At 42.9% G+C, this 11,780-nt stretch overlaps 1 protein-coding gene across 6 annotated transcripts in view; it reads left to right on the forward strand.

Annotated features, from left to right (window-relative positions):
- KIF16B (kinesin family member 16B) overlaps positions 1–11,780 on the forward strand; it is a 447,597-nt gene that overhangs the window by 383,773 nt on the left and 52,044 nt on the right. For 2 of the 6 annotated variants that reach the window (XM_023731422.1, XM_023731425.1), the window contains exon 24: positions 1,723–6,462. The exons of 3 other annotated variants lie outside the window; for them this stretch is intronic. In XM_023731422.1, coding sequence (XP_023587190.1) covers positions 1,723–1,881 — 159 coding nt within the window. In that variant the 3' untranslated portion in view covers positions 1,882–6,462. Of the gene's footprint in view, positions 1–1,722; positions 6,463–11,780 lie in introns of those variants that run through there. One more of the 6 variants, XM_004376454.1, reaches the window with a different exon arrangement.

An 11,780-nucleotide genomic window follows, 5' to 3' on the forward strand; every position in this document is an offset into this window, starting at 1 on the left:
AATGGATATTGGTAATGATTACACAACATGATCAATGTAATTGCTGTCACTAAATTGTATACGTGAAAAACATTTACTTGGCAAATGAGGTTGTGTTTTATATATATATTATATATTTACAGCAAAAAAAGCTGAAAAAAGATTGTACAGTTTATTGTTCCTCAGTTTTACTTCCATAAAGTTGTGAAAAATGAGTTGTGTTAGAAGACTTTTAGAAACTGTAAGTTACTGCGCAGATGTTAATTATAAGTATAAAGTAGCTAACAAATTTTCCTTGAGTGCCTACTTTCAGAAGTAAATTTCAAGTTGACAATTCACGGAGGTCACTAGATTCTACTCCGTCTAGGCCAGGCCTTCTTTGACATTTGGGGCTGGCTAATTCTTGTGGTGGTGGGCTGTCCGGTGCATTGCAGGATGTTAGCAGCGTCTCTGGCCTCCACCCACTAGATGCAAGTCGTGACCATCCAGAGCATCTCCAGACCTTGCTAAGTATCTCCTGAGGGGCAGAACTGCTGCCTGTGGGGAGCCACTGCTTGAGGAATAGGCTGTGTTTCTTCGACAGTTTTGTTCTTCTTACTTCAAGTCCATAATTATTTTGTTTAAGTTTGTGACAGGATTGTTTATATTTTTTACACAAGCTGAAACATTAATAAAGGTTTAGGCCTAACCCAGCCACCCCATTCCCCCCGTTTTCTGTTAGAGTGAAGAGTTGCTTGACCTGAAATACAGGAACTACTTTTGCGTGTCTTTCCTTGAACACACCCTGCCCAGCACCAGCCTCTGATTTCGTCCTCATCATCTGGGATCCTAGTTTCCGACGGGCCTTGCTCCTTCAGTGCCAGAAAAGGGTGCAGCGTTGTCACAAACACATGCGGGGGGTGGGCGGATGCAGGGGTTCAGAGAAGTTAATTTTAGTATTAAGAATTTCTTTTCATTGTTAATTATACAGTTTGCAAAATGATCTGTAAATATTAGTACTTGGAACCAACCTTCTTATGCCCAGTATTTCTTTTCCTTTAGTTTCTGAGAAGGCTTCAAGGCTGATCCTGACTGTGTAATTTAAAAATGCTAATAAGCAGCACATTTAACATTGTACAGATGGCTAGCCTTTTTTTTTGTTTTTTTGTTTTCTTCTTTTAATCATGTTTATCTTTAATAAGTAAGTTGGGAAAAATGACTTTTTGAAAATAGGATTTTAATTGGTGACACGGTTGCTGAAAAGCAGGCCCCCCTTGCTAGGCCCCATTGGCATTTCCCTGGGTGCAGTCTGCCTGTTGGCCTGAGGTGGTGCTGCTGTGAATCAGAGCCCAGAACCACAGAAATCTCCCATCTGTGTTTGTATAGGGGATCCTGGTGGCGCAGTGATTAAGAGTTCGGCTGCTAACCCAAAGGTCGGTAGTTTGAATCCACCAGGTGCTACTTGGAAACCCTATGGGGCAGTTCTGCTCTGTCCTGTAGGGTGGCAGTGAGTCGGAATCGACTCGACGGTGGTGGGTTTGGTATTTTTGGTGTTTTTATACAGTGACTATATTTCTCTGTTGGTGTAATGATAACTAAGACAGCCGATGGCTAAGGCGGAGGAGGTTCCCAGTGTGCCATTTTAAACGACAGTGATTGCTCTTTCAAGGTGGATGGGAAGTTGTTTCTGGACATCTCTTCCTCTCTCCTTGACTCCACCCCACAGTGTCTTGACCGTGTTTTTAACTCTTGTCTCTCCCTCAGAAATACCTCAGGAACTTTTTCAGCGTGATGCTTCAATCTGCAACATCTCCCCTGCACATCAGCAAAGTGGGGCTGACTCTGTCAAAACACACTATTTGTGAGTTCTCGCCGTTCTTCAAGAAAGGAGTCTTCGACTACAGCAGCCATGGGACAGGGTAGTGGGAGCGACAGAGAACCACAAACGCAGTGCCTTCTCGTCGAGGCAGGCCTCCCCGGTGCAAGGCCACCTCCCACGCAGGGCCCAGCAGCCACAGCAGCTGACCTGTCCCTTGTCCTGTGTTCCATACCAGGTGCCTCAGGGAATGGGAGGCTTCACCTGCTGGTAGGGACCCTGACAGGCATCTGTCACTGTTCCATTGCCATTAAACATGGCCTTTTCCCATAGTGCTTCCTTGTCTTTGCGCAGTGGAGTCCGTCCCCTGTGGCAGAATAACGTGGATTATCTCCAGGGCTCCCCAAGCCAAACCGACCTGGGCCCTCCAAAGCAGATGGCTTACCAGACTACCCTTAGAGGACTTTCATCTGGTTTCCTCTGTCACCAAAATACACTTTTACTTTTGACAGTCCTTCCACGTAGCTGGCTGTATCTCAACAAAAGCATTTTAAATTATTTCATTGTATTTTTTCTTTTTTCTCTTGTTCGAATCAGAACTTTTGTATAATACCTAAACAATGATGTTTACACAGAATTTCATATTCTGCGAAAGGGATTTTCAATCCAGTCATGACTGGAGTCTTCCATGCTTGACCAATTGGATATAGGCAACATCTCTAAAACTTCTTTAAATCCATACAAATAGGATATTTGTTTAATCCTGAATATTTGAGAACGTTTTCTTGAATGTAAATTGGCTACTGTGCATTCTCCAGCTTCCTCTGCTAAGCACAAAATGAGCGCGTAGCTGAGTGCATATTTTTAAACATTATTTTGTTCACATTTTTGCTACAGAATCTACTGAATCTTTAGTTGAAAAACTAGAATTTATAATAACTCATTAATGATCCCTTAAATTACTCAGGACTTAATGTAGCATTGCACATCTATGTACAGTAAAATGGCTTTGTTTTACTAAAGAGAAAAATGTCAGTAGAAAAAATATATATATATGTGGTATATGTTGAAATGTATATAATTCTATCTATAGATTTATATATGTGCATTCTTCTGTACAGTGTTGTATCAAAATATATAATCATTCACACCAAATTTATTAAAGGTATTTACTTTTTCAAAATTTAAATTGAGCTACTGTCAGTGTTAAATGAAGTTATGGAATCCACCCTGTAGCTCAGTTTACGTTTGTGACATGATCATTCTTATTGGCCTGCTTAAAAATTGATCTCATGTTGGAAAGATACATTATATATAATTAGCATTGGTGTTGCAGAAAGTACAGTCCCTGTAATGATTGAAGTCAATAATGAATGGGTCACAAAATGTGTTCGCCTTCTGTCTTTTAAAATATGCCTCGGCAGCAAAGCTCCGCAATCTGAAAAATATATTTAAAGATGCAATTATCCTTCTAAGGAGGAAATCTATTGCACTAATTGTCATAGCTTAGCATGAAAAAAATTGGGAAATTTTTTTTTTTTAATTACTGCAGAAAGATCTGCTTTTGTCTGCAGTTGAGATCACAGGCATAGGTTTAGGGGTAGTTACTACAAGAGAATTTAAACCTAGAGATTGAGGGATAAATGCTTGGGAGATAATAATTAACCAAAGATCATTTTTTTAAAAGGAGTCAAAGCTCTAAAAATTATCCATTATTTGTTGAATAAAGTAAATGGTTTTCTTCAGCTGACCAGAGAATCTTATTTCCTGCCCTTTTGGACCTGTATCCAAGCCTGGGCTCATGGCAAGTGCCTTGTTAAAATCACACAGGATACAGTAGTAACTTGGCGAGAAGAGATGGACATGTGTTAGTAAAAAGTGGAGAAATCAGAAGATTCTTCAGTTCTGTGTTACTTCCCTGGGGCTGCCATGACAAAAATACCACAAAGTGGGTGGGTGGCTTTAAACAACAGAAAGGTATTGTCTCGTGGTTCTGGAGGCCACTAGTCTGAATTCCGGGTGTCAGCAGGGCCATGTCTTCCCCACAGGCTACAGGGAAAGAGCCTTTCTAGTCTCTCTCAGCTTCTGGTAGCCCCAAGTGTTCGTTCCTTGGCCTGCAGCTGAAGCATAACTCAGTGGTCACATGGCCATCCTTTACAGGGCACCATTTAGACTGAATTAGGACCCACCGTAATCTTTTTATAACCTGCTATAAACTCATGTCAGCAACAACATCTTCAAAGCTTCTGTTTCCAAACAAGCCAGGGGTTAAGACTTCACCATATCTTTTGGGGGGACATAATTCAATCCATAACAGTTCCAACTCTCATCCTATGTAATTCTGGTTGAGTTTGGAACTCTAGTACTAGCTGGCTCTGGCTAAAGCCACCTATAACATAAGGTGAGTCATTTTACCTCGCTAGCCTCAGTCTCCTCATCTGAAAAGGAAGCTGGTAGATGGTCTCTAGGTTTCATCCTAGCCCCTGGTCATAGCAGAGGAATAAGCTATTTCAGTTGGGTCACTTGTAGCCCCTGGTGCGTAGCATAGGAAATACAACCTTCCAACCTGACATAAAGGGCTTTTAATCTGAACAAAACACAAGCTAATGTTGAAAAGCAAAGGAAAAGTCTCATGTAAACAAATAATGGAATTCCTCTCTGGAAGGAATTAACACAGAAGATAGAGTCTGGATGACAAAATTGAGGCTTTGTTAACTTGGGCTAATTGACTTTCCAGTGCATCAGGTGACAGTAATGCTAAACAGATCCCTTTAGGCAATTCAGATTGATGTGCTATCAACTGATATTTCTGTAGTTATATGAACAAATCTAAGGAATTTACACAGAATTTCCTGTTTAAGTGGTTTTAGCATTCCTTTCTAGGTCTTGCTTACACAATAAGTGTGTGTACTAAGGGTTTTCATAATCACAAGTAGTATAGAGAATTTGATATTTCTGAATTTAAAAGATTCAAATTCAACTCTGATTCATTTAGACATGTGAACAGGGCGTAATCAAGTCATGCTGGCTTCCCAGTGGCTGACATCTAGAACATTCTCTGGCCCATGATGTGGAGATGTTTGAGGATACATGAATAGGGCACCCGGGCCACTCCTATTTACATTTTAAGCAGAAAGAGCTTGTTCTGCTTAGCTGCCCCTGCCGAGCCACTGAGAGCTCTAGATGCACACGGTTGGGAGTGTGGTAGAAGCCCCCAGAAGGGCGTGCTTTCACAGCTTAGAATAGCCCACGAACTTGGAGATGTGGGCTCACTCTGAGGAGGTATAGTTCCTAGCCTTAGAGCTGAGTATTTTGGTGTTTTAGTTCAACACTTAATGAAGAGGTGTTTTTTTTGGACACAGGTCTGCCAGCATGCAGTCACATGCAGGCCCTGCCTCGCTTGCCTCCTCACACATTCCCTCTTAGGTATACAGTTCTGTTGTGATGGGGCTCATTATCCCTTATATTCAGAGCTTACCACCGGGCAGGACTGGTCCCCTAAAAGAGGACCCAGGTAACAATTCAAGCCTGATTCATGGGAGGTAATATTCAGTTACGTCCTGCTTCAAACAGTACTGTGAGAAAGAGGTTTTATAATACACTTCTTTGGCAAATGCTTAAATTGATGCCTTGAGGTGTCATCAGCTCAGAATTGGAAATTTCTACCACGAGACCCTTATCCTCTTGGATATTGTTATTGGAAAGGTCTCCTCTTCTTCTCCTCCTCCTGTAATGTAATTTAGGTATAAGTAACTCCTGGCAAAACTAACACTTCAGTTTTATTTAAATTATCATGACAGGTGATCTATGTTTTGGGAAAACTAATTAAAGACCACTAATCTAAGGAGACTCATTCTTGACAAATTTATCCTTATGTATTCCTTTTAACAGGCTGTTTCTCCTTTCTTTTATTTCTGTTGAAGGTGCTTTTTCTGATGACAATTCATTAGATGGAAAATGATTCTATGGTGCTCAAATTTGAATTTCATACATATCGAATTATTTCCAAGTTGAAACAAATCCATCCTTGCATCCTATTTCAAATTGATACTGCAGTAGTGCCTGGGAGTGAATGAGAGGCGTGATGTTGGTGTTGGCCAAGTTGTTACCTTCAGAATGATTCTTTATCTGAGGATCCAGTAGAACCCTGTTACATTTTAGAATAATGGAAGGGACAGGTAGGCAGATGACTGAACTGAAGGGGTTCAAGGATGTGAGTTCATCGTTGTTACATACAAATAACATCGTCATGCATTTATCACTGTGGAACTCCTGATACTAGTCTCTGGCACTGTCTCCTAAGGTTACCCTGTGCCTTTCTAGATGGTTCTCACAACTAGGCATCTCTTGTAAAATGACTAAATGCAAAATATCTTTTCTTTGACTGTATTCATTTGATATTCCTTTATTTGAAAATTAAATAATGTGTTTTTTTTCCTAAGGATTACCTCTTCAAAAATTGACTTTTCTGTGGGAATTTGAGATTCCTCCATTTGGTTTTGCCCCTTCTCCGTTGATGGTCAGAATCTTCCCCAGTCAGAGAAAAATGTACGCATTTGCAAAAAGATGCACAAGTCATCTCTACTTAGTCATTGAAGACGGATGTCTTAGTCATCTACTGCTACTATAACAGAAATACCACAAGTGGATGGCTTTAACAAACAGAAGTTTACTGTCTCACAATCCAGTAGGCCAGAAGTCCGAATTCAGGGCACCAGCTCCAGGGGAAGGCTTTCGCTGTCTGTCAGCTCTGGAGGAAGGTTCTTGACATTAATCTTCCCCTGGTCTAGGAGCTTCTCAGGCACAGGGACCCCAGGTCCAAAGGATGCACTTTGCTTCTGGAGCTGCTTTCTTGGTGGTTTGAGGTCCTCAGGTGTCTCTGCTCGCTTCTGTCTTTTATATCTCAAAAGAGATTGCCTCAAGACACAATCTAATCTTGTAGATTGAGTCCTGCCTTATTAACATAACTACCACTAATCCTATTTCATTAACATCATAGAGATAGGATTTACAACACTTAGGAAAATCACATCATGGAGGTGATCACATTATATCAGTTCTCATCATGGAAGTGATCACATCAGATGACAGAATAGTGGACAATCACACAGTACCGGGAATCATGGCCTAGCCAAATTGACACACATTTTTGGGGGACACAATTCAATCCATAACAATGGGGGAAGTGCCCAGGTACACAATTGGAAATGAATATTAGAAAAATGCATCCCCAAAGGAGAAAAGCCCCAGAGGTTTAGAACTAAAGGGCTGTTTGGTACCATTAAGGCAGGTCGCCAGAAAGAGGGAAACCTTTCTCCAAAATTTAAATCTGGAGAAAGCATAGGAAAAAAATTTTAAGCATCTTTACTACTTGAAAGCAGAATTATTTCCCTCAAGGTGTCACAAATCCTTATGCACAGTTAATATTTGCATAAGTTTTTGTGTCTTTCCAAGAGCACTTACAGTTGTGCCTGAGAGTTTCTCACTCAAGAACAGCCTGAGGGTTTGCTATTCCTGAGTCGCCTTCAAGGGAGGAAAGAAGGAAAGAAGAGGGGAGGGAGGCCTGGTCGCAGATGCTTTCCAAAGCTAGCCAGGAATGTCTTCAGAGAGAAAATCACAGTAAACAATAACAGTTTGTGGTGATTGAGTTTTTGAATATTTGCACTTGGTCCATTTCCAAACTCCTTTAGCTTTTCTCCCAAAAACAGAAGCTGGAAGTCAGGGAAGAGGAGGGAGTGGTCTGCTGTCATAAATGACTTTTCTCATGTGGTGTTATAAGCCCTAATTTTGATGAATGTCATAAGAAAAGTTGATCCACAGAAGCTATGAGTCTTCAGTTGCAGACTAGCTTTAAAATGCTGGCTAGTTGTCCTTTAAGGAGCCCTGGTGACACGAAGGTTAAGCACTTGGCTACTAACAGAAATGTTGGCAGTTCGAACCCACCCAGCAGCATCATGGGAGAAAGAAATGGCGATCTGCTCTCATGAAGATTACAGCCAAGAAAACCCTGTGGGGCAGTTCTACTCTGTTACATGGGGTCACTATGAGTCAAAAACAACTCGACAGTACCTAACAACAACAATTGTCCTTTACAACTGCACCATAGGTCCTGTTCGCATTTGTATCAGGTTTTCAATTCCTTCTAACAAAAGAGCAGCGGTCCCCATGCACCCGGGCCTGGTGTAGATCTTTTTTAGTACTAATGAGCTCTTGCCAGAGGATGCCAGTCTCCTTCAGGATCTGGAGCATGGATTGCTCTTGGTTGACGCCTCATTTGAAGAGCTTGCTGTCTCTTGGGTTTGCTGTCCCTGTTGCCCAGGTGTTCACGTCTGACCACCCCACCTGGCACACAGCCCCTTGTTGGCACATAGTTTATGCTAAACTGTGCCATTTGTATCCCACTGGCCCCACTCTTATTTTGTATCCCTTGGAGCCTGGGGGAAGGTGGGGGGAAGCACAGTGAAATGAGCAAGGTATTTAAAGTCATAGCAATACCCCACTACTGCTCTTGCACTGAGGTTTGCAAAGAGTCAGACCAACTTCTGGCCATTCTGGAACTCCTGACCACATGCTTAGTGTCAAGGGCCTAGCAGAGAGCATGCACAGAGAATGTGTGAGTAAACTGGCTTCTCATTCCTTGAGGTTAGAGGACGGGTCTGCTCGTTATTGAGATCCTACAACTCATTCATCCTTCAGTCATTCAACAAATGTGATAGGGCATCTGCTACACCTAGCACTGGGCAACATGCGAGCCATGATTAACCTGGGAAGGTTGGAGGTGGCCCTAAGCAACTGAGTAGGGGTAAGTGCTTAGGGTGCAGGGAAGTTGCTCCAAATTGAGAAAAGAGTGTGCGCAACAGAAAAAGCTGTCATAGCTCTGACATGGAGAGAACAACAGGGAGAGTGATGGGTTGCAGAGATTAGACAGAGGTTAGCTAAATAGCACCAGAAAGGTTCCTCCCAGAATTTTGTAAATGGGATAATGTGTATTCCCACGGGGGAAGAGTTGGGCACATGCTGGCTAGGGCTTCTGTAAAATCACATGTATTAGGCAGAAACACACACACAAAAAAGGTGGTCATTGACTTGTTTCTGACTCATGGCAACCCCGTGTGTTGCAGAGAACTGTGCTGCATAGGGTTTTCATGGCTGTGACTGTTTAGAAATAGATCATCAGGCCTTTTTTCCAAGGTGGACTTGAACCTCCAACCTTTTGGTTAGTAGCCAAACAACCATTTACACCACCCAGGGACTCCAAATAGGGAGAAAAGAGTTACCTCATTACATATTAACAACAAGGAACACGCTCAGGGACCCGGAGTATTATCCAGGCCACCTAGAGGCTAGCCTTCTCTGCTCTTGGACGTTTGAGGTTTCCAGATTTCACAGCTTCTTGCAGTGAAGAAGCATGACATCTGCATACTTAAGCCTAGGATCATTCGAAAGCGGTTACAGCAGTACATCAACAGGGAACTGCCAGAAATTAAAGCCAGATTCAGAAAGTATGTGGAACCGGGGTTATCATTGCTGATTTCAGATGGATTCTGGCTGAAAGTAGAGAGTACCAGAAAGATGTTTACCTTTGTTTTATTGACTATGGAAAGGCCTTCAACCGTGTGGATCATAACAAATTATGGATAACATTGCGAAGAATGGGAATTCCAGAACACTTAATTGTGCTCATGAGGAACCTGTACGTAGACCAAGCGGCAGTCATTGAAACAGAACAAGGGGATACCGCATGGTTTAAAGTCAAGAAAGGTGGGCATCAGGGTTGCATCATTTCACCATACCTGTTCAATCCATATGCTCAGCAAATAATCCTAGAAGCTGGAGTATATGAAGAAGAATGCAGCATCAAGATTGGAGGAAGACTCATTAACAACCTGCGATATGCAGATAACACAGCCTTGCTTGCTGAAAGTGAAGAGGACTTGAAGCACTTACTGATGTAGATCAAAGACTGCAGCCTTCAGTATGGATTACACTTCAACATAAAGAAAACAAAAATCCGGGGTGGGACCAAGGTGGCGGAGTAGTCAGACACTTCCAGTGGACCCTCTTACAATGAAGACCTGAAAAAACAAGTGAATTGATTATGTATGGCAATCTGGAAGACCTGAACATCAAAGGCAGAGTTGAGGAACTGGACTGAGTGGCAGGGGGAGGGAGAGACAGTTCGGAAGCAGTGAGGAGTTGCCAGACCTGACCCTGCGAGAGCCTGAGCCCTTCAGGCCTGAACAGCTTGGGGGTGACCAGTGAGGCAGGCAAGCGGCGGTGCTCAGGAGGTGCGTTTTCTGCACCAGAAGAGACCCCGTGCCAGAGAGTCTACACGGCCACCCAGAACCAGTGAGAAGCAGCACTGGATCGGCGAAAGTTAAGTAATTGCATATGGCCTACTGCACGGATCAAAAACACCCCCCTTAGGGAAAACTTCTCTCCTATTTACCTCTCTGCTCCCTGCTCTGCACTGGGTCCTGGACCAGCTTCAGCAATTGCCGAGTCCCCTGGACTGGAAGTAGGATCCATCACATGCCCAGAGCCATTCTCCCTGCCTTGGAGAGTCAACAAATTAACAGAGGAAAAAATAAACTGCCGACTCCCCTAAGTCAGGAACTGAGGGTAGGCACAGTTCCTTTGGCTGGGCACAGGCATAAGGGATCCACGGACTTTGAGTGCCTTTCCCCCTGCATAGACTTTTGTGGGCCCATTTCAACAGCGTAGGCCCTTATTACCGCAGTACAACAGGGTATATACCTGAAGTCTAACTTCAGCTGTTTCAGCTGTGAAGTGGCAGGTTCATGACATTTGACACTGCTCTGCCCATTAAGCAGGGTCTTCACCTACCCACGTCAGGGGCCTGAGGACTGGTGGCTCCACCCATGCCACCTAGCCACCTGTGATAGGGACCCAAGAATAAGAGGTGCCCCCCAGTCCTTACAGCCAACAGCATTAGGTGCTCATAGTCCAGCTGCAAAACCCACCCACCTACGCGCTCTAGAGAACAGGGACACGCCTTCCTCCTGAACACTCAGGGGCAACCGTCAGCCCCCTGCCTTGCTCAGAGTGTGTCGCCCTGCTGCAGCCAGATGCCTCTGCCTACACCAATCACCCATGCCTGTCTAGGGCTGTAGGTGAGAGCCTGCGCTACACACTTGGTGGCTATCTACCTGGGCATCTGAGCTGAATCCATACAGGAGGATTTGGCAGACTCCTGAGCTCACATACAGAGTAACAGATCTAACCACCGGGTGACAGGACATTGGAGCTTCAAAGTTGCCAATAACAAAACTAGCTCATACGAGCAGCCTATTTGGGCATATCAAAACAAAAACAGAAGCTAGGACACAGTAAGCAAACATTAAATAAATACAATAACTTACTGATGGCCTGGAGACAACAGTCAATATCAATTCACATGAAGAGGCAATCCATGATGGCTTCAGCAAGCTCCCAAAATAATAGAATCTAGAAATTTTCCAGAGGAGGAAAATTTCTTGGAATTACCAGAGGCAGAATACAAAAGATTAATATACAGAACACTTCAAGAAGTTAGGAAGGAAATTAAGCAAAACACAGAACATGCAATAGAGGAAATTAAAAACATTAGATAAGAGCATAATGACAAATTTAACGGGCTGCAAGAATCCATAGAGAGACAGCAACCAGAAACCTGGAAGATTAACAATAAAATTTCAGAATTAGACAACTCAACAGAAAGTCATAGGAGCAGAATTGAGGTAACAGAAGTCAGAATTAGTGAGATTGAAGATAAAGCACTTGACACCAACTTATTTGAGGAAAAATCAGATAACAGGATTTAAAAAAATGAAGAAACCCTAAGAATTATGTGGGACTCTATCATGAGGAATAACCTATGAGTGATTGGAGTACCAGAAAAGGGGGGGATAACAGAAAATACAGAGAGAATTGTTGAAGATTTGTTGGCAGAAAACTTCCCTGATATCGTGAAAGATGACAAGATACCTATCCAAGATGCTCATCG

This window comes from Trichechus manatus, unplaced genomic scaffold, assembly GCF_000243295.1.
Source record: "Trichechus manatus latirostris isolate Lorelei unplaced genomic scaffold, TriManLat1.0 scaffold00042, whole genome shotgun sequence".
Taxonomy (NCBI): Eukaryota; Metazoa; Chordata; class Mammalia; order Sirenia; family Trichechidae; genus Trichechus; species Trichechus manatus.